The sequence below is a fragment of the Passer domesticus genome, chromosome 28, assembly GCF_036417665.1.
Source record: "Passer domesticus isolate bPasDom1 chromosome 28, bPasDom1.hap1, whole genome shotgun sequence".
NCBI lineage: Eukaryota > Metazoa > Chordata > Aves > Passeriformes > Passeridae > Passer > Passer domesticus.
Genome location: NC_087501.1, coordinates 1,473,852 through 1,495,364, shown reverse-complemented (window position 1 = coordinate 1,495,364; position 21,513 = coordinate 1,473,852). Strand labels below are relative to the sequence as shown.

At 48.9% G+C, this 21,513-nt stretch overlaps 1 protein-coding gene across 3 annotated transcripts in view; it reads left to right on the top strand.

Moving 5' to 3' along the window:
- Positions 1-19,549, top strand: part of SLC23A2 (solute carrier family 23 member 2) — a 54,678-nt gene extending 35,129 nt beyond the window's left edge. For all 3 annotated transcript variants that reach the window (XM_064400559.1, XM_064400560.1, XM_064400561.1), the window contains 8 exons: positions 2,787-2,907; positions 4,502-4,658; positions 7,918-8,065; positions 8,582-8,687; positions 11,384-11,513; positions 11,978-12,115; positions 14,248-14,343; positions 15,078-19,549. In XM_064400559.1, the coding sequence (XP_064256629.1) occupies positions 2,787-2,907; positions 4,502-4,658; positions 7,918-8,065; positions 8,582-8,687; positions 11,384-11,513; positions 11,978-12,115; positions 14,248-14,343; positions 15,078-15,310 (1,129 nt within the window). In that variant the 3' untranslated portion in view covers positions 15,311-19,549. The remainder of the gene's footprint in view (positions 1-2,786; positions 2,908-4,501; positions 4,659-7,917; positions 8,066-8,581; positions 8,688-11,383; positions 11,514-11,977; positions 12,116-14,247; positions 14,344-15,077) is intronic.
- The last annotated feature ends 1,964 nt before the right edge of the window (positions 19,550-21,513 follow it).

Below are 21,513 nucleotides of genomic sequence, written 5' to 3'. Positions count from 1 at the left end.
ACAGTGGCCAAAATGAGGTGTGGAGAGCAGAATTTTATCAGGCAGGAGCCATTGTCTGGGTGGAGTTGAGTGCTGTAGAAAAGCTGATTTAGCAGAACACCAGGGAGATGAAATGCTTCAAACAGTTTGTGTTTGTGGGCTGGCATTGCCTGCTCCCTCTCCTGCAGCAGCAGCTGAACCCCACTGGTGCTGCTGCTCCCTGTGCCACTGGCACTGGTTTGGTTACCTGTGCCCAAGAGAAGTTCCTGTGTGTGATGGCAGAGGGCACAGATACTGCCATCACACCAGCAGAGGCTGAGCCCTGAGCAGAGATTCTGCCAGGGGACAAAAAAGCTTTAGAGGGAATTTCAGGGCCTGGGGTGTGTGTGCCATCAGATGCAGGAGCCAGGGAAATGAAAGAATGAAAAGGAATAAGTGAGGGAAATGAAATTAAATGAAGACAAAAGATCCCCATGTGGGTAAGAGCAAATGAGGCTGGAAACCCCATTTTAGGGAGAAAAGGCTGGAGCAATTCCATATGAAACCCCATTTTAGGGAGAGAAGAGGCTGGAGCAGTTCACGTAAACCCCATTTTTGGGAGAGAAGAGGGTAAAGCAGTTCATGTAAAGCCCATTTTTGGGAGAACAGAGGCTGAAGAAGCTCTCTGTGAAACCTCATTTTAGGGAGAAAAGAGGCTGAAGCTGAAGCAGTTCATGTGAAATCCCATTTTAGGGAGAAAAGAGGCTGGAGCAGCTCCATGTAAAACCCCATTTTTGGGAGAAAAGAGGCTGAAGCAGCTCCTTGTGAAACCTCATTTTTGGGAGAAAAGAGGCTGGAGCAGCTCCTTGTGAAACCCCGTTTTTGGGAGAACAGAGGCTGGAGCAGCTCATGTAAACCCCATTTTTGGGAGAAAAGAGGCTGAAGCAGCTCATGTAAACCCCATTTTTGGGAGGAAAGAGGCTGGAGCAGCTCCATGTGCAGCACCCAGCTGTGCTGGCCCTGGGAGCAGGAGGAATGCCTTGGTGAGGTCAGATTGTGATCTCACTAATCTGTTTGCACAGTGCTTTGAACATGTAAAGTATTCTGTAAGTGCAGCTTATGATTAAAAGGGCTCTTTAATTCTCTTTTATCTTGCATGTTGGCATCAGGAGTATTTTTGTGATTCTATTGTATTAAGCAGCTGATCCAAAGGAACGTTTTATTTGTCTGCAAAATGAATTTCTGTGCAAGTTGGGGCTACCATTAAATGAATGAAGCACATCTTTGAATTGGACATGGAAACGTGTAATTAAAGTTGACATTTTTGCAGATGGAAAAAAAAATAAATCGATTCAGGAGTGGGATTTAAATGTTACCCATCAATAAAGTATTGCTGGCTTCTGCCATGCAGAAATGGGCACTGGGTGGTTCAAAACAGCTCCAAGCTGTGGGGAGCCATCAGGAGTGACTCCAGCCCTGGGAGATGTGGCTCCTGGAATTGTCCTGGATGTTCTGAGGAGATCAAGGTCCTGCATTTCTCCCTGGCCCTGCAGGATCAGCTGGGAACTGCAGGATTCCCAGTTTCCTGACTTAACTTATTCTGTAGGTGCTTTATTCCACCAGACATTTGCACTGATATTTGTAAATTATTCCTGAGTTGGGCTTTGCCTGTTTCTCCAGATTTTCCTGGGGCATCCATGGGTTTGGTGCTGTTTCACAGCCCCTCTGCCAGTGGAAAATCCACTGCAATAATTGAATATTGGATTTTTTACAGCTCGGTGCTAAATCAAATCCAAAGCTCTCTGTCCTCAGGGTGTGGGAGGGAGGGGATTTTGGGGGGATTTTGGGGGGATTCTGGGGTTTCCTGCATGGATGAGATGTGCCTTTTGCTTTTCTCCTGCACTGCTGAGGGCTGTAAATGCTCCTCCTTTTCCTGGAGACCGAGGGAGAGCAAAACTGGTTTGTGTCTGATCCGGGGCAGAAGAGAGGCTGACAATCCTCCTTTTATTTTTCAAGTCAGCTGATAAAAACATAATCTCAGATTTCAGCAGAGCTTTGCCTCCTCACACAGCTCCAGCCTTTGGGAGGCCCTTGCAGAGCAGGGCTGGGTTGAGAATTGAGAATTGCTCCTTCACAATTGAGCAATGTGCCCTGGCTGCTGATTTTTCAGGGCAGTGGGGGCTTATTTTAGCTGTAAAAAATAATGGTTAATGTCTAGAGGAGCTTGGCAGTTTCATTAATGGGAGTAATGCATAATAATTGAGACATTTGATACTGATGGACTGCACTGGCAGCAAATCTTGGGGCTTGGGCTCCATTCTTCTTTGTTTGCAGCTAAATAATAAAAGATTTATATTAAAAAAAATGGATTCTTAAGAACAGAAAAATTTCCCTGACACAAATTTCTTTACGTGCTTTGGAGTTGGATTGCAAATTCTGAAATGTAGAAATCTGTTTTTACAGTTCTGCTGTCTCTTGCCAGGTGCTGGCAGCAGGTTTTGTGCTTTACACAAAGCCTGGCCCACAGGTGGAGCTGGGAGCAAGGAAGGGGCAGCACAGGAATTTGGACTGAAATTCCCCCTCAGTCTGGGCCTGTCCCTGGTCCATTTATCTCCTTGCTGAGTTTTGCAGCACTTTAGAATTCAAATTCTTTTGGCATTTGAGGAATAACAATTTTAATAATTTTGCTGCCTTGTCTTCTGCTCAAATTGAAAATCTGCATTTATGTTCTGCCTCCAAAGGTTTGTGCTAAAAAGAATTTATCATCTATTGGTGCTGATAACATTTCTCTCTTGTCCCACCCTCCTCATCCTCCTTTTTTTCCTCAGGACTATTTTCCTAGTATTGTTGTTCTCCCAGTATGCCAGAAATGTCAAATTTCCCTTGCCCATTTATAAATCCAAGAAAGGATGGACAGCATACAGGCTGCAGCTGTTCAAGATGTTCCCTGTAAGTTGTTGAACTTCTTCTTCCTTTAGCAAAAAAAAAAATTAAAATTCTGTTTTGGGAGCGGGGGGTGTTGGTTTTGATTTTTCTTCACAATAGATTACTCACAAAGGTGAGATAAATCTTTAATGGATTTATTGGAATGTAATGGATTATTGGCCACAGGAAATATTCAGATTTTGTGGCTGTGCTGAGGAGCTGGGGGAGTGATGGGGAGGGGAAGGGAACTTTGTGCACACAGGGGAAAATGGTTTTTAATTATTTTATTTTTGGGTTAGAAAAAGGGTATTGTCCAACAAATCAGACAAAACACTAGAAACATTTCTTAACTATCAACTTTTTACCACACTGTACTATAAATACCTCAAAACCAATCACCTAAAACTGCCCCTCACAAATCCTACTGCAATCCACCTTTCATAATTCTGTTTCTCCAGAATACCTCATCTTACTTACAAAACCATCCCTCAAAACTTTCTTCCATCCATTTCTCTCTCAACAACATCTGTGCTGTCCCATAACATTTCTGAATGAGCATTTATATCAAAATATATACATATGTATTTTACATACAATTTACATACAACATCTACATATAGTATGTATTTACATACAATTTAGATACAGTATATATAATATGTATTTTACATAATAATATAGGATATATAGTATGTATTTTACATACAGTGTACATAGCATTTTGCATACTATATACATATTTATGCATATATGTATTTTACACACAAATACATAATCTCTGTATAGTATTTCACATACTATTTACATACAGTATCTGTATGTAACATGTATTTTACATTCAAATACATACAGTATCTGTAGTAGATATTTTACATACTATTTACATACAGTATCTATATACATATGTATTTTACATACAAATACATGCAATATATATAATGTGTATTTTACATACTATTTACATACAGTATGTATTTTGCATACTATTTGCATTCTGTACCTGTACATGGCATGTCTTTTCCATACAAATCCGTGTAGTATCTCTCTATAACATGTTTTTTACATACAAATCCATATGGTTTCTATTCATAGCATGTCTTTTCCACACAAATCCATACAATATTTATACATGGCATGTCTTTTCCATACATATCCATGCAGTATCTGTACATGGCATGTCATTTCCATACAAATCCATGCAATATCTGTACATGGCGTGTCTTTTCCACACAAATCCATGCAGTATCTATTCAGAACATGTCTTCTCCACACAAATCCATGCAGTATCTATTCATAACATGTCATTTCCACACAAATCCATGCAGGATCTGTACATGGCATGTCTTTTCCACACAAATCCATGGAGTATCTATTCATAGCATGTCTTTTCCATACAAATCCATACAGTATCTATTCATAACATGTCTTTTGCACACAAATCCGTGCAGTATCTGTACATGGCATGTCTTTTCCACACAAATCCATACCATACAACCCTCCTCCCAAGCCCCCACACCCCCCACAGATCCCTTTCCCCCAGCTCAGGCTGCGGGCCGTGCAGCCCCCCCCCGAGCAGGAGCTGTGAGCTCACTGCCCCGCCGTGTGCTCGTGTCCCCAGATCATCCTGGCCATCCTGGTGTCCTGGCTGCTGTGCTTCATCTTCACGGTGACAGACGTGTTCCCCCCGGACAGCTCCAAGTACGGCTTCTACGCGCGCACGGACGCGCGCCGCGGCGTGCTGCTGGTGGCCCCCTGGTTCAAGGTGCCCTACCCCTGTAAGTGTCTGCCCCGGGGCCCACAGGGCACTGCTGCTGGCCACGGCCTGCTGCCTCGGCCTGGGCTTGGTTCCTTGGTCCTGGCTCCCCAGAACCCAGCAGGGCCATTGCTCTGGCTCCCCAGAACCCAGCAGGGTGATTCCTCTGCTTCCCCAGAACCCAGCAGGGCCATTGCTCTGGCTCCCCAGAACCCAGCACAGCCACTGCTGCTGGGCACGGCCTGCTGCCTCTGCCTGGGGTTTGTTCCTTAGCCCTGGCTCCCCAGGAGCTCAGCGGGGTCGTTCTTCCTGTTCCACAGCCTGCTGCCTCTGGCAGGGGTTTGTTCCTTTGTCCTGGCTCCCCAGAACCCAGCAGTGCCATTGCTCTGGCTCCCCAGAACCTAGCAGGGCCATTCCTCATGTTCCACAGCTCTGCTGGCTCTCAGTGATTTATTCCTTAGTCCTGGTTCCCCAGAACCCAGCAGGGTCATTGCTGCTGTTCCACAGCCTGCTCCCTCTGGCTGGGGTTTATTTCTTAGTCCTGCTTCTCCAGAACCCAGCAGGGCCATTGCTCTGGTTCCCCAGAACCCAGCAGAGTCACTCCTCGTGTTCCACAGCCTGCTGCCTCTGCCTGGGGTTTATTCCTTAGTCCTGATTCCCCAGACCCAGCAGGGTCACTCCTCCTGTTCCAGAGCTCTGCCAGCTCTCTCAGTGGTTTATTCTATAGCCCTGGCTCCCCGGAACCCAGCAGGGTCACTCCTGCTCCACAGTTCTGCTTTTTCTCAGTGGTTTATTCCATAGCCCTGGTTCCCCAGAGCCCAGCAGTGCCATTCCTCCTGTTCCACAGCTCTGCTGGCTCTCTCTCAGTAGTTTATTCCATAACCTTTGGGTGCTTGGATGACCCATCCCTGGCAGTGTCCCAGGCTGGACAGGGCTTGGAGCAGCCTGGGACAGTGGGAGAGGTCCCTGCTGGTGGCTCTGAGGGTCCCTCCCAGTCCAAGCCATTCCACAGTCCCAGCACACACCACTCTCATTGTCTGCTGGTGTTTTTTTGGTTTTTTTTTTCCCTTGTTTTCGTCCTCAGCTGATACCTTAAGGTGTCGCCCAAGGCAGGCTGAGGTTGTGGAGCTGCAGTGTGCAGGGTTGGTCTGGGTGACTCTCCTGATGCCCCCCTGACATGGAGATGAAGGCTGGCTGGTTCCTCAGTCCCAGTGCCAGGGACAGGTTCTCACAGCTCTGCTGCAGTCCCTGGCTCTCACTGTCTGAAGAATCACTCCTGGGCAGTTCCTCCCAGGCTGCTGCCCAAACACACCCTCCCTGCCCCAAACACACCCATTCCTGGCTGAGCACAAGAGTTCCTGGCAGAAGATGCCCTGACTTGCCAAGGCACTGCTGGCACGGGCAAGTCAGGGAATGCCAGGCCCTGCTTATCAGAGAGCAATGAGATCATTTACAGGAGGGCACCAAACACTTCACACAGTGTTTTTGGGTGTATTTTTATGTTGGCCACCTCTAGGTTTAAAGCTGTTAAAGGCTGGGTTTATGGTGTGAGGTTGCACAACTGGCTCACCCTTCAGAAATTAACTGGGTAATTAGGGAATCATATTATTTTAGAATAGAAATACAGGAATTATCAGCCATGCCACCACATGGTGATGAGGCAGCTTCATTGTGGTTTTGCATATGCTTTGGTTAAAAAAAAACAACCCACTTCTAAAGCAGCAGATGAAGAACAGAAGCTTTTGGGAAAGGAGAGGAGGAAAACTTCCCCACCCTGATCAGCCCGTTTGTGTTTGGGAGGTTCATTCACTCCTGTGTGACTGAAGAGCCTTTGTTGCAGGAGGCTCATCTATTTCAAAGAGATAAAAGCATCGAGGCAATTGCTGTGGAAAACCTGCCAGGCTTTTCTGCAGGCTTAAATTAATCTTTATTTTCTCTGCTACAAAAATTTGGAGCTGGGAGGTGTTTGTGCAGTGATCAGAGCTGCTTGTTGCCATCCTCTTTGCTCCACTAAACTTGTGACCAAAGGGACTTTTTGGAGCAATGATAACACAGTGGCATTTGCCTCACTGGCTAGGATTGTTTTCTCACAAGCTGTAGCTCAAATTCCTGATTCCTGAACAGGAGGAATTTTTTTTTATTTTTTTTAATGGGGTTTTATGGCTCTCTGGGATTTTTCCAAGTGTGATCAAAGCAGTTTGTGTGGCGTTTTTTCCTTTGTTCCTTTCATCTCCTTGAACTTGCCAGGCTGTGTTAGAGTGAAGGGAGTTTGTTGTTGCCATCAAAGACAAACAAACAGTGCCTGGGGCAGTGCTGGGCCCCCTCAGTGCCAGGGTCACTTCTGGCCCCTCAGGACAAGGCCGTGGAGGGGCTGCAGCGTGTCCAGGGCAGGGAATGGAGCTGGGAAGGGGCTCAGAGGGAGAAAATGGGATCGGGGGAACTTCTGCCTCTGCACAACTCCTGACAGGAGGGGACAGCCGGGGGGATTTGGGATCTTAGCCCAAACGGGGGTAGGGGACAGGAGGAGAGGGGACAGGGACAGGAGGAGAGGGGACAGGGACAGGAGGAGAGGGGCCAGGGACAGGAGGAGAGGGAACGGGGACCAAAGGAGAGGGAACAGGGACAGGAGGATTTAGGGGACAGGGACAGGAGGAGAGGGAACAGGGACTAAAGAGGAGAGGGGACAGGGACAGGAGGATTTAGGGGACAGGGACAGGAGGAGAGGGAAGAGGGACAGGAGGAGAGGGAACAGGGACAGGAGGAGAGGGAACAGGGACTAAAGAGGAGAGGGGACAGGGACAGGAGGATTTAGGGGACAGGGACAGGAGGAGAGGGGCCAGGGACAGGAGGAGAGGGAACAGGGGCAGGAGGATTTAGGGAAGAGGGACAGGAGGAGAGGGAAGAGGGACAGGAGGAGAGGGAACAGGTTCAAGAGGAGAGGGAACAGGGACAGGAGGATTTAGGGGACAGGGACAGGAGGAGAGGGAACAGGGACAGGAGGAGAGGGAACAGAAGGAGAGGGAACAGCCCCAGGCTGTGCCAGGGGAGGCTCAGGGTGATACTGGGGAATGTTTCTTGCCCAGCCCTGGGGCAGTGCTGGAGTCCCCATCCCTGGGGTTGAGCAGCACTGTGGCTGTGACACTTGGGGACCTGGGGCAGTGCTGAGAGACCCTAAAACCCCTTCCCAAGCCCAACCACTCTCCAATCCCCCAGGTTTGTGTTGGTTTGGCTGGCCAGGCCGTGTGCTGGGGCAGGGGGTCTGAGCTGTGCTCTCTCCACAGTCCAGTGGGGGCTGCCCACGGTGTCGGCGGCGGGCGTGATCGGCATGCTGAGCGCCGTGGTGGCCAGCATCATCGAGTCCATCGGCGACTACTACGCCTGTGCCAGGCTCTCCTGTGCTCCTCCTCCTCCCATCCACGCCATCAACAGGTCTGTCCCAGCCAGAGGCACTGCAGCTCACTGCTGCTTGGCTTTTTAGGGGTTTTTTCCCCTTTGGAATGTGCTCGGAGGTGGGGTGGTGCAGGTGGGTCAGACTCCGGGGCCAAGGGTGTGAAGTGCAGGGTGGGAATGGGATCTGGGGTTGTGTTGTTACATTTGAATCCCAGTGCTGTTCCTGCTGGAGGCTGTGGGAGTTACCAGCAGTTTCCACAGGGAAAGAGAGCTCTGAACTGGTTCTGGAATTGGGGTTGTCAAAATCACCTGGAGTGCAGTTTGGAAACAGAGCAGCTCTGAAGCTTTATTTGAGTTTTTAATACAATTTCCTCAGTTTAAGAACGGGGGGATTTAAGGCTCAGGAAACAGAACTGCAGTGTGTTTTCCAGGTGTGTTGGAGCTTGAGCCATGAATGACAGTAATTCCATGGTGGAGCAGCTGCCCCTGAGGCATGCAGGACCCCCCAGGGAATGTGTGCCTGTGCCAACTCCTGTGTTCTCTTTGGCATTCCAGGGGGATTTTCATCGAGGGCCTCTCCTGTGTTCTGGATGGAGTGTTTGGGACAGGGAATGGATCCACCTCCTCCAGCCCCAACATTGGGGTCCTGGGCATCACAAAGGTGAAGTGCTTTCCTTGTGTTCTTTATCCCCTTCCAGGAGACCATTCTGCTCCATTCCTGTGCACACAAACTTCCCAGATCATTCTGAGTGTACCTGACTGTCTGTACCAGCTCTTGTCTGAGGGAAATGCATTATTGTACATCAGGACCTCAAAAATCCATTTATTCAGAGTAAAATGAGTTAGAATCCCCCATAGTGCAGATGCTGCTGCATAAACTGTCTCTTGGAAAACCCAGGCAGCATTCCAGGGCTCTGGGATGCTTTGAGTTGAGGCATAAACACTGTAAACTGTGTAGAAATTGCTGGTTTTTGGGTGCCTTGGCTCTGAAAGCCTCAGTAGGAAGTGACTTTTTAATGCCTCACACACAAAATGTGAAAATGCAACGTGAGGTGTTTGGGCTTTATCTCTGTCTGTACTGGGACATGGCCCTGGCCCAGGGGCTGCAGCCAAGGTCATTTCAGAGTTAAAAGGACCCTCAGTGTTTGGGTTTAAGGCTTAGGGGTTTATGTATTTCTGGTGATGTTGCTCAACAAAAAATGTGTGAGTGCCTGAGGAGCTCCTTTGCTCACGTGTGGGGCTGGGTCTGTGCCTGGCTGAGCTGGGAGGCCTTGGCTGCAGGGAGATCTGCCTGATAATGTTCATTTAACCTTGGTCAGGAGCAGCAGCAGCTCTGCTAGGAGTGATTTGTGTTGTAAATAGTTCCACCTTGCTGGGTGTTGAACGTGGGAGCCATAAATCCTTTGTGCAAGGGTAGAAATGTCTGTGCTCCACGTGCAGTAACTCATCCCCTGGGCTGATCCCATGTAATAAACGATGTGTTTGTCCTCAGCCCTCCCTTGTGCTGCACAGAGGGTGATTCTGCTGCCTTGGGGTGCAATTCAGCACTAACAGCACCATCTGCTGTCTGTACCAGTCACCAGCCAGCTCATGGAAACCTCCTAGAAGAGTTCTGCTCAGAAAAAAAACCCTTAAAGAAAGGTTTATTCTGTTCTGCTCCCTTCCCATTGTTTCTTCACGGGGGTTGAGATGAATTAACAGACTTTTTTTTATGAGCAGCCCACAGAAATGAGTGTGCATTTGATGCTGGAGCAGTGGAAGGCTGTGCAGGGAGTGGAGCTGCCCAGGCTGGCTCTGCAGCAGGCTGGGCTCATTTCCCCTGCTGCACATTCATTCCCCAAAACCCAGCAGTTCCTCAGCTCCAGACTGAATTTTGGCACTGAGATGCTCTGCTGTTCATTTGGGAGAGGAAATCTTCAGTGCTGCATCACCAGGGCTTTTCCCTCCCTTGAAATGGGTGTGTAATTACACTTAAATTTAAATTCAGCTGGATGGAGGTGCTGCAAAGCCTTTGAGCCACTGTGTGTGTTTTACTTGATGAGAGCAAGATCAATTAGCTCTGATTAGCTGGGGCTAAAGCAGCTCTTGGCATGGTGGTGATGCTGGAATGGAGGCTCCAGGTACCATTTGATACACTCCAAAATAATAATTCCAAAATAATCACTCCAAAATAAGTGTGTGTGCTGGGGATGAATACAGAGCCTGAGCTAAATGCTGCCTGGGATGTTTTCAGTGGCTTTAATTTGTTTGCATAAATAAATGTCACTGTCCTGCAGGATTTCAAAGGATTTGCCTGTTTCTGGCAGGAGCAGAATTGCAGGGCAGGATCTCAGTGGCCCTGCAGAAATGAATGTTTCTGTGAAGAGCAGAGAAAGCTGCCAGCTGAATTCTGGTGTAAATCCAGTTGATGGTGTAGCAGAACTCTGTTTGCAGGGGAAGGAGCTCACCTGCAGCTCAGCAGTGAGCAATGGGGGCAAGGAAGGGTTTTCCCCTCCTCAGACCTGTTGCATCTGTAGTTCCTCATTTCTCTCATTTAGCTCAGTCACTCCTGATGAACAAATGAATATTTCCTTTTTGAACCCTGCTGCTCTGTACCAGGGGACCTGCAAAGGGCTTTTCTAGAAACCATCTTAGTGTAAAGGAGTTTTTGCTGTCCCTGGGGCACCTCTTATGGCAATAAAAAATGTTAAAATGTTAAAAACCAACTTCAGGTTTATCCACTACCCCTGCCCCACGGAGAGCCACTGCCTGCTTGACTCTTGAATGCTTAAAATAAAACTGGGAAGGAAGTGCAGGCCCTTGGTTTCAGTGTTAGCACAGCCCTGATTTGCATTCAGCCCTGCTCTGAGGGTGTCACAAATCTGCTAATCTAAGCCTAAAACTCCTGCCCCTCCCTCCACGACCTGGGAACTTTAATTTATTCCAGCATCCCACGGCAGCAACACACTGAATTTGGTATTTTCCATTTGCCACCTCTCCTTGGTGTGGTTTGCACCACCTTTCCTGGTGATTGTGGCAGTCCCAGGTGGTTTTAGGGCTGGCTTGGGGAGGCTGAGCTGGGCTGAGAGCAGCCAAACCTTCCAGCACCAAAACAAAACACATACAGGAGCCAGGAACGAGCTGAAATGACCCAATAAATGACACAATAAATGACAGAAGAAAGCAGCCAGGTGTGAGGCTGGGCTGAGAGCAGCTTTGGTTCAGCCAAACCCTCCAGCACCAAAACGAAACACACACAGGAGCCAGGAACGAGCTGAAATGACCCAATAAATGACAGAATAAATGACAGAACAAAGCAGCCAGGAGTGAGGCTGGGCTGGGACAGCCCTGACCCCTGTCTGTCCTGTTTCCCTGCAGGTTGGCAGCCGCAGGGTGATCCAGTATGGAGCTGCCTTCATGCTGCTGCTGGGCATGGTGGGCAAGTTCAGCGCGCTCTTCGCATCGCTGCCCGACCCCGTGCTGGGGGCTCTCTTCTGCACCCTCTTTGGTAAGGGGCTTCTTGTTTGCTGCTTCTAAGGGATTTTTGATAATAGGAACCTCCGTGCTCCTCCAAGCCTGTTTTGGGTAATTAAAGAGTGTTTTTGTGCAAAGGAATATCCAAAAATACAAAGTGATGTTAGTGCTTTACATCGGCTTAGCAGGAGGAAATTCCCAGAGAAAGGAGTAACACTGCTGTCCTAAAAATCTTCCAAAATCTTTTCTTTCTGGTTGCAGTGGTATGTGGTTTCATGGTGCACTGATTCTCAGGTTTGCTAGTTTCTAAAAACACAGATTCAAAGGAAAAAGAAGAAAAAGCAGGTGCTGTGCTATTAACAAAACTCCACACACTTCTCTGACAAATGATTCCAAATGTACTGGGAGGTGTCTCCAGGGATATTTTTGCTGGGTTGTTTGGGGTTTTTTTTTGAGGAAAAAGACTTAAAAGCTGGTTTTGGGGTGTTTTGTGTCCAGGGATGATCACGGCCGTGGGTCTGTCCAACCTGCAGTTCATCGATCTGAATTCCTCTCGGAATCTCTTCGTGCTGGGATTCTCCATCTTCTTTGGGCTCGTGCTGCCCAGCTATCTCAAACAGAACCCCCTGGTCACAGGTACGTGCTCCTCCTGCTCCACATCAGCGTTTCTGCCCTGTGCTCACGTGGGAAATCCATCAGGTACTGAGGGGCAGGAAGAGGAACCCCAGACTGTGGAGGAAAACCCCCAAATTGTGGAGGAAAACCCTAAATTGTGGAGGAAAAACCCCAAATTGTGGAGGAAAAACCCCAAATTGTGGAGGAAAAACCCCAAATTGTGGAGGAAAACCCCCAAATTGTGGAGGAAAAACCCAAAATTGTGGAGGAAAAATCCAAAATTGTGGAGGAAAAACCCCAAATTGTGGAGGAAAACCCCCAAATTGTGGAGGAAAACCCCCAAATTGTGGAGGAAAAACCCCAGATTGTGGAGGAAAACCCCCAAATTGTGGAGGAAAACCCCCAAATGGTGGAGTTAAAAACCCAAATGATGCCGACAGGAAAGGCTGTAGGTCCAGACAAGCTCTGTGTGTGTGTTCAGAGAATTTTTTGGGATGTTCCAGTGGTACTCAGCTGGAGCTTTCCTGCTTTCTCTGGGTGCAGTTACCAACTGGGCTGAAAGAAAAACTGGAAGGGTGAATGTGAGCTGAAAATGATGCTAAAAGATTAAGGGCAAACACCAAGGCAGGGTTTGCAAGGTGGGGAATTATTTGAAACTTTGTCACTCAGACGGTTCTGGGTGTGAATTTTAATTTTGGTGAATTCCCTTCAGCACACTGTTAATGGAATTGAGCTTTGGGGAGTTCACTGGGAAGGTTTTCTGTGTTCATGTGACTGCTCATGCCAGTGTGTGTCAGCAGAGATGGACTCAAAGGAAATATTTCACTGCTTTGGCTTTGTTTGGGGGTTTTTAAGCAAAGTATTAACTGACTTTTCTTTCCACTATGCCTTCAGACCAGGATTTAAGGGCATATCTGTCCTGCTGTAAGTGGTTAGAAAAGCAGATCCCTCCAGCTTTATGTGGTTAATGCAGTGTTCTTCCATAACTGGGGCTGTGAATCCTTGCCCCTTTAAAAAGTAAAGATTTCATTAAAAAAAATTTTTTAAAAATTACTTTATAAAAAATAAAAATTGTTTTGTAAAAAATAAAAATTATTTTATATAAAAATTTTATAAAAATAAAAACTATGTCTAAGAAATTTACCAAAATTACCATTTATTTCTATAAGAATTACAGAAAATATTTCTAAATTAATGATTATATCAGAAGTTACAATTTTACAATCTGAACGCTTCTCTTTTGCTCTCCACGTTTTTCTGCTTAGCTCAGATTAGCTGTGCCTGCAGTAGGAACTGAAATGGTGCTTTGTGACATTTCTGTGAGCAGCTGGGAGTTCCTGAAAGTTGCATTTTGGGGAACAATGTCCCGTGCTGGTGCCTCGGGGGGAAGTTCTGCATCAACCCCCAAACCCCTGTGCCTCCCAGAGCCCTTTGGGAGCAAATCCCTGAACAAACCCCTGAGCTCAGACACGGGAGCTCCTGCTCAGCCTGGGGGGACCAGGGGGGTCTGGGTGGTGACAATCCCAGCAGGATTTCCCTCTTTCTGCAGGCATTGATCAGGGGGAACCAGGGGGGTCTGGGTGGTGAAAATCCCAGCAGGATTTCCCTGTTTCTGCAGGAATTGATCAGGGGGAACCAGGGGGTTGAGGATGGTGGAAATTCCCAGCAGGATTTCCCTGTTTCTGCAGGAATTTCAGGCATTGATCAGGGGGAAATCAGGGGGATGAGGGTGGTGACAATTCCCAGCAAGTTTTCCCTGTTTCTGCAGGAATTGAGGCATTGATCAGGGGGGAAATCAGGGAGGTGTGGGTGATGGAAATCCCCAGCAGGTTTTCCCTCTTGCTGCAGGAACTGCAGGCATTGATCAGGGGGATGAGGGTGGTGACAATCCCCAGGAGATTTTCCCTCTTGCTGCAAGAATTGCAGCATTGATCAGGGGGGATTCAGGGGGATGTGGGTGATGGAAATCCCAGCAGGATTTCCCTGTTTCTGCAGGAATTGCAGGCATTGATCAGGGGGGATTCAGGGGCATCTGAGTGGTGGAAATCCCAGCAGGTTTTCCCTGTTTCTGCAGGAATTGCAGGCATTGATCAGGGGGGATTCAGGGGGATCTGGGTGGTGGAAATCCCAGCAGGTTTTCCCTGTTTCTGCAGGAATTGCAGGCATTGATCAGGTGCTGAACGTCCTGCTCACCACGGCCATGTTCGTCGGGGGCTGCGTGGCCTTTGTCCTGGACAACACCATCCCAGGTGAGCCCGAGCTGGGAGCCCTGCAGTGCCCTGGAGGGGGGCAGGAATCCCTGGGGAGGGGCAGCAATCCCTGGGGAGGGGCAGAAATCCCCTGGATAAAAACAGCTTTCCCTGGAGAAAAGCAGAATTCCTTAGAAAAAAACAGCTTTCCCTGGAAAAAAAGCAGAATTCCTGGGTGAAGGCAGAATTCCCTGGGTAAAAGCAGAATTCCCTGGGTAAAGACAGCATTCCCTGGAGAAAGGCAGAATTCCCTGGGTAAAAGCAGCATCCCTTGGGGCAGAGCACGAGCAGGAGATCCCTGCTTTTGGGGCTGGCTGCTCCCACAGCAGGAGCAGAGTCCTTACACCTGCCCTCCCTTCCCCTGAGGACACCTCAGGTTAAAACCCCATCCTGTGAGACACCTAAAAAACCTCATAAATACCAAACCAGTCTCCAGGAGACAGAGTAAAACTGTCTCCAGCAAAACTGGGTTTGAGACCCAAACCTGCTTTCATTCCAGAGGAGAAATTTGCCTTCCAGTTACAAAACAAAGCAGATAACTTTGGTTTTTTTCCCCCCTTTTTGAGGAGCCTGGGAGATCTTCCCAGAGCTTTGCCGAACTTGGTGGCAGAGCCTTGGTGTTTTCATTTCTTCTTTTAGGCTCTGCTTCGGGTAAAGATATCCATGGATATCTTTGTATTTATATTTAATATCTTTATATTTATATATAAATACTTTTCCCTCTGATTTCCTAGGAAGCCCCGAAGAAAGGGGAATTCGCAAGTGGAAGAAAGGGGTTGCCAAAGGAAGCAAATCCCTGGATGGCATGGAGACCTACGATCTGCCTTTTGGCATGAACTTCATTAAAAAGTACAGGTGTTTCAGCTTCCTGCCCGTCAGCCCCACCTTCGTGGGGTACACGTGGAAAGGCTTCAGGAAAAGCAGCAGCTGCAGGAGTTCAGACGAAGACTCAGAAGCTACAGTATAGCCTTAGCTGAAATTCTATTCCCTAGTTGTAGTCAAAGATGTATTTGCAGTTTCTTGCTGATTAAGAAGCATTAAAATATATGTTTTGTATATCTGCATTTAAATTCTGGAACCAGAGCTGAGACGGATTTAAAAAAAGAAAAAAAAATTTAAAAAAAAAAAAAGCTTTTCCTGCTGTGGGTGGTGGGAGCCAGGTCTAGTGTCTCTGGGGCAAATCCTGCTGATTTTAGGAAGTTGGAGAGAGCTGTGCACCTGATTCTGTTGGGTTTTAATAGGTTTAGGTGGAGGTGTGGAGGTGCTGCTGCAGATTTTTCATTTTTATGGTGATTTTATTGGAGCCCTCAGCGTTGGTTACGCCAGGAAAGCTGAACCTTGGAGAAGGAGGAGGGGAAAAAGAGAGAGAAAAGGAGAACTGTTCCTTCTGACCATGTCAGATCCTGTGGGTGCTGCTGTGCTGCTCAGTGATTTGCACATTCCATGTTCTCAGAGCCCTGGAAACGGGCTCAGCTGATGCTGCCAAACCAGGAGAGCTCCATTCTGAGCAGCCCCTGGTTTCAGTGGCACATCAGTGCTCAGCCAGGAAGTTTCTGGAATAACTCTGCCTCTGGGAGCCTCGGCTGGCTGCAGCAGCCCCTTCTTCTCCTGGCAGCATTTCTCATTTTGCTTCTCCCCACCAGGATTTCCTCTCACCCAGACCTGGGCAGTGCCAGGGATGGCAAAGCTGAGCTCACCCAGGACCTGCAGGCAGCCTTTGGGCTCAGTGCCTGTCCAGCAGGACGCTTCCTGCCCAGAAATACTAATCAGCTGAGCAGCTCCAATTAACAATTAACAGTTGTTCCCTGCAGGGACAGCCACGCTCGGGTCTCAGCAGGATTTTTTTTTTTTTTGCTGATGGCTCTTCTCCTCTTGTGGGGCTTCTCCAGAGGCTGGGGAGGGTTTGGGCCAGCAGAGACACTGCACCTGCAGCCTCACCCAGCCATGGGTTCACGGGTATCGGGTCCAATCAGGGCACCACTCAAATCTCTTTTTTTGTGTTCCTGGAATAGTCTCAGCTCTGCCGTTACGTGGGTGTTCACGCTCATCATGCATTCATGATTAACAGTTTTATTCCTGTTTAATGTTCTTACTATTGCAAGTTAGTTTTAGACTTCAGTGTGGCCCCAAAAAGCATTTTCAGCTGTGGAGATCATCAGGGAAATGTTGTGTAATGTAACTTCAAGGCCAGTAATGCTCTCGGTGCTTGCGTTTTGTATTCCTGGAAAACCATACCAGTAGATCCTGTGACCCCCTGATCTATTTATCCAAGTTTGACTACTGGACAGGAGCACAGGAGCTCTTGTTTTCTCTGAGTCTGCTCCCAGGGGAATTTGTTCTGGGTTCTTGAAGCATGGACGGGTTGGGGTGGGGAGGGCAAGGACGGAGCTTGGCGGATCAGTGCTGAGTAGTGTAGAGTGGGAATGGCCCCGTGCAGGTCGTTCCCAGCATGCCATGGCTGTTTCCAGAAACTGTTTTACCCCGCTTTTCCCGTGTCCAAGCATGCCTTTGTTCCTGCTTCCTTCGGGGAACTTTCAGTAGTTTGCAGCCTTGGGGTCGCTCGGACTCGGAGCTGCTCGGAGGAGTCGTTGTGTTTGGTTTGCCCGTGAAACAAAAAGTCTTTTTTTTTGCTCATTTTTCGGTGTTTCCTCCCCCGGGGGAGTGAGGTGTTGGGTTCCCCTGCCTGCCTGCACACGGTTTGGGTGTGGGAGCTCTGCTTCCACGTTCCCCAGCTGTCTGTGCCAGGCGTGGAGGGGTTAAAAACGCCCCAAAAGCACCTCGGGGGCTCTGCAGCCCGAGGGCTTCTGCTGGTGGCAGATGCCACAGCTGGTAATCCTGCAAAAGCGGAGAAAGGGAGGAAAAGCTTTTCATTTCCAGCTGCAGAGGGAGGAGGGGATGAGCAGAGTTTGTCTCACCCTGCTGAGTTCCCACCGGGCATTCCCAAGGCACTCCAAGCCCCAGGGCAGCAAATCCGGGATCAATTCTCCCTCCTCCCTGGAATAAACTCCCCCACAGCACTCTCCAGGCAGGTGCAGCCCAGTTTCCTGTTGGATTTAATTCTTTCTGTGGTTTGTGCCCATTTTTTGGGTCACTTTGGGGCAGGGGGACAAGCCCCCCTTCTCCCAGGGCGAGTGCTCCAAGCTGAGCCCTGGGCGTGCAGGAGGAGCTGGGGTTGGGAAGTTGGAGGTGAATTTTGGGAAGAGGAGCTGCCCTGTCCCCTCCTGGAGCCCCCCGGGGGGAGGAGAGCAGGGATTTTCTTTTTTGGGGGGAGAAAAATCCCTGAGTTCACCCCGGGTTTGTGCAGGAGCAGGGGCCACTCTGGACCTTCAGTCCTTCCTTTCTCCTGTCGCTTGGCCAAGTGGCTGCTGTGAAATTCCAGATTCCAGGGGTGGGGTGCCCCTGCCAGGGGTGGAGAGGATGAGGTGCAGGTTTGGGGAGCACTAAAATCCCATATTCCAGGGATTTGGGTGCCCCTGCCAGGGGTGGAGAGGATGAGGCTGCACGTTTGGGGAGAATGAAACCCAAATTGTGATAATTAAACCCAAATTGTGAGAATTAAACCCAAATTGTGAGAATTAAACCCAAATTGTGAGAATTAAACCCAAATTGTGAGAATTAAACCCAGATTGTGAGAATTTAACCCAAATTGTGAGAATTAAACCCAGATTGTGAGAATTAAACCCAAATTGTGAGAATTAAACCCAGGTTGTGTGTGCTGGGGACGTCCAGGTGCAAACCTGCCAGTGCCATGCTGGATTTTCCTCCCTGTCCTCCCCTGCCTTTCCAAGCACCCAGGGAAGTTGGCAGCTGAGAGGTGAGTGAAGAGGTGATGAGAAATTCCAACCAGATTTGGAGAGGGAAGGGCAAATATTCATGGTAGAAATCTCATTTTGTCATATCAGAGGTGGCATCAGTGTGTACAAACAAAAGTAACTTGGGATTTTTGTAATTGATCTTCTCTTGTATTTTTTTTTAGGTTCGACTAAGGGTTCTTGCTGACATGTTGAAACACGTTTTCTAAAGCAAATACTTGCAAATGATGCCTATAGAAATTTAGGTTTCGTAGCTGCCAGCTATGAGTGATTAATGTTGTCATATTGGAGGGACTTAGCTCAGAAAGCTCGACCTTTTCAACCCCAAATTTGCTTTTATTGCCTTTTAATACTGACTTGAAATATGACAACTTGGTTTGTACATGAATATTGCAGTATTTTATTTCCATATATTAAGAAAATAACATTTCCGCTCAGGAGGAGCCTTTTCCTGGGAGGGAGTGGTATGAGTGTCATGACAATGTCATGTGATGGTAGAATTTCTTCATTGACGAATCTATAGTGGTTGTGTATACTTTATTTACCCATCCTTGTGTTCCTACCCAAAACTGGAGGCTTTTGTTGTTCCCTCCCCGCTGAGCCCTCCAGGCTCCCGGGGGAGGGGGGGGGGGCAGAATTGGAGAAAACCCCTCAGCGAGTCATTCACACCCCAAAAAAAAGCGCAAACCCTGGGATTTTGGGTGCGAGCAGGGCTGGGTGTGCTGCTCTGGCCGAGCCCTGCACGAGCTGACACCAGCACCACCCTCACCTCCGCTCTCCGTGGCCTTCTCCAGCCAAAATCAGCTTTTTCTCCCCTTTTTTCTCCCCTTTTTTCTCCCTTTTTCTCCCCTTTTTCCAAGCGGGGCCGGGGGGTCACTCATTTCTCGCAGCAGAGCCCCAGGGCTGGGTGCAGTTTGTGTTCTGGGGGTCCCAGGCTGGCAGAGCCCCCCGGGGGGCTCTGTGCCCTGGGCACTCCCCTGTGCCAGCCCCAGCAATTCCTGTGTTTGTCTGTTCGGAACAACCTCTGGTGTAACAAACTATTGACTGTTCTTGGGCGGTGGGGATAAATTTCCTTTTTTTTTCCATGACTTTTCGTGACTGACTTTGGCTGTAAAACTTTTTTTGTTCAACAGCAAAAGTTTATTTTGGGGTTTTTTTTTGTTTTTTTTGGTTTTTTTGTTTTTTTTTTTTTTAGTTCTTCTTCCAAGATGTGTAATTCTTTTATAGATTTTTTTTAATTCTTCTTTTTTTTTTTCTAACATTGCTTCATTAAACAACTAAATATTTAAAAAAATGTAATATTTGGACCAGATGTTGTGAATAATAGTAGATAAAGCTATTTTATTCTGTATTTTTAAAGCTGTTCAGTATAAATAAACGCGGGCATAGATGCAGTGATTGTCACAGTTCTTTGGTGGCGAGTGCTGGGGTCAGAGGACCCTGGAGTGGGTTGGGTGGGAAGGGAAGGATCCCTCCCTAATTGATTGATTTCTTCCTAATGGATAATTAATTAATGGATGATTTATGTCAGAATCCAGGTGATGGCAAGACCCAACCCAGAGCTGCCCAAAACCACAAGCCCCAAATGCCTTTGGGGACATGGGGACACCCCAAAACTGCCCCTGCCTTTGGGGACCCCCCAGAGCTTTGGGGACATGGGGACCCCCCAGGGCTGCCCCTGCCTCGGGGACCCCCAGCACCCCCGAGCTGGGCTGGGGCCCGTGGCTGAGTGCAGCAGTGCTGGAGAGGATGGCACTGAACCAGCCCAAAATGCCCCAAATCCACAGCGAGGGGCTGAGAGCAGCTGTGGGGTCAGGGCAGGGATGGAAACCTGATCCCGATCCTGGTTGATCCCAGTCCTGCTGATCCCAGTCCCAATCCCAGTCCTGGCTGATCCCAATCCTGGCTGATCCCAGTCCTGGTTTATCCCAGTCCTGCTGATCCCAGTCCTGCTGATCCCAGTCCTGGCTGATCCCAGTCCTGCTGATCCCAATCCTGGCTGATCCCAGTCCTGCTGATCCCAGTTCTGGCTGATCCCAATCCTGCTGATCCCAATCCTGCTGATCCCAGTCCTGGCTGATCCCAGTCCTGCTGATCCCAATCCTGCTGATCCCAATCCTGCTGATCCCAGTCCTGGCTGATCCCAGTCCTGGCTGATCCCAGTCCTGGCTGATCCCAATCCTGCTGATCCCAATCCTGCTGATCCCAGTCCTGGTTTATCCCAGTCCTGGCAATCCCAGTCCTGCTGATCCCAATCCTGCTGATCCCAATCCTGCTGATCCCAGTCCAGGCTGATCCCAGTCCTGCTGATCCCAATCCTGGCTGATCCCAGTCCAGGCTGATCCCAAGGTGGGCAAATCCTGGGCGGGATCCCCAAATCTGGGGATTTTCAGAACAGCCAGAAGCCCCAGGGTGTGACAGAGCTCGGGGACACGAGAGGCTCCTCCAGAGCCTCCTCTGCTTCCCAGGCAGCTCCCAGAGCTCCCACGTGCCGGGAACTGCTCTGGAACTGCTCTGGAACTGCTCTGGAATTGCTCTGGAATTGCTCTGGAATTGCTCTGGATTTCCTGGCAGTCACCCGGGGGGGCTCAAAGCTGAAACCGTGAGAAGCTGCAAGTGTGGGAAAAAAGGGAATTTTGGCTGCTTGCTCCGTCTGGGGGGGAAATCACTGAATATTGGAGAATTTTGGAGCTGGGGCCTGGCTGAGGTCCCTGGCAGGAGAAAATCCACCCATTTCACCGAGGAGTGATCCCTGCGGGGTGCTCAGCGCAGAAAAGCTGCTGGGACACCCTGGGCACCTCTCGGGGGGGTTGGGGCAGGGCTGGGAGCTCTGCTGCCCTTGCCGTGGGTCACCGTGGGGCTGCAGGGAGCCTCAGGGGGCAGGAGTGGGGCTGGAATGGGTCAGATTCCTTTAATTTGGGAATCAACCCCCCTGCAGGAGTGGGGCTGGAATGGGTCAGATTCCTTTAATTTGGGAAATCAACCCCCCCCTGTAGCAGTGGGGCTGGAATGGGTCAGATTCCTTTAATTTGGGAAATCAACCCCCCCCTGTAGCAGTGGGGCTGGAATGGGTCAGATTCCTTTAATTTGGGAAATCAACCCCCCCCTGTAGCAGTGGGGCTGGAATGGGTCAGATTCCTTTAATTTGGGAAATCAACCCCCCCCTGTAGCAGTGGGGCAGGAATGGGTCAGATTCCTTTAATTTGGGAATCAATCCCCCCTGCAGGAGTGGGGCAGGAATGGTCAGATTCCTTTTATTTGGGAATCAATCCCCCCTGCAGGAGTGGGGCAGGAATGGGTCAGATTCCTTTAATTTGGGAATCAATCCCCCCTGCAGGAGTGGGGCAGGAATGGGTCA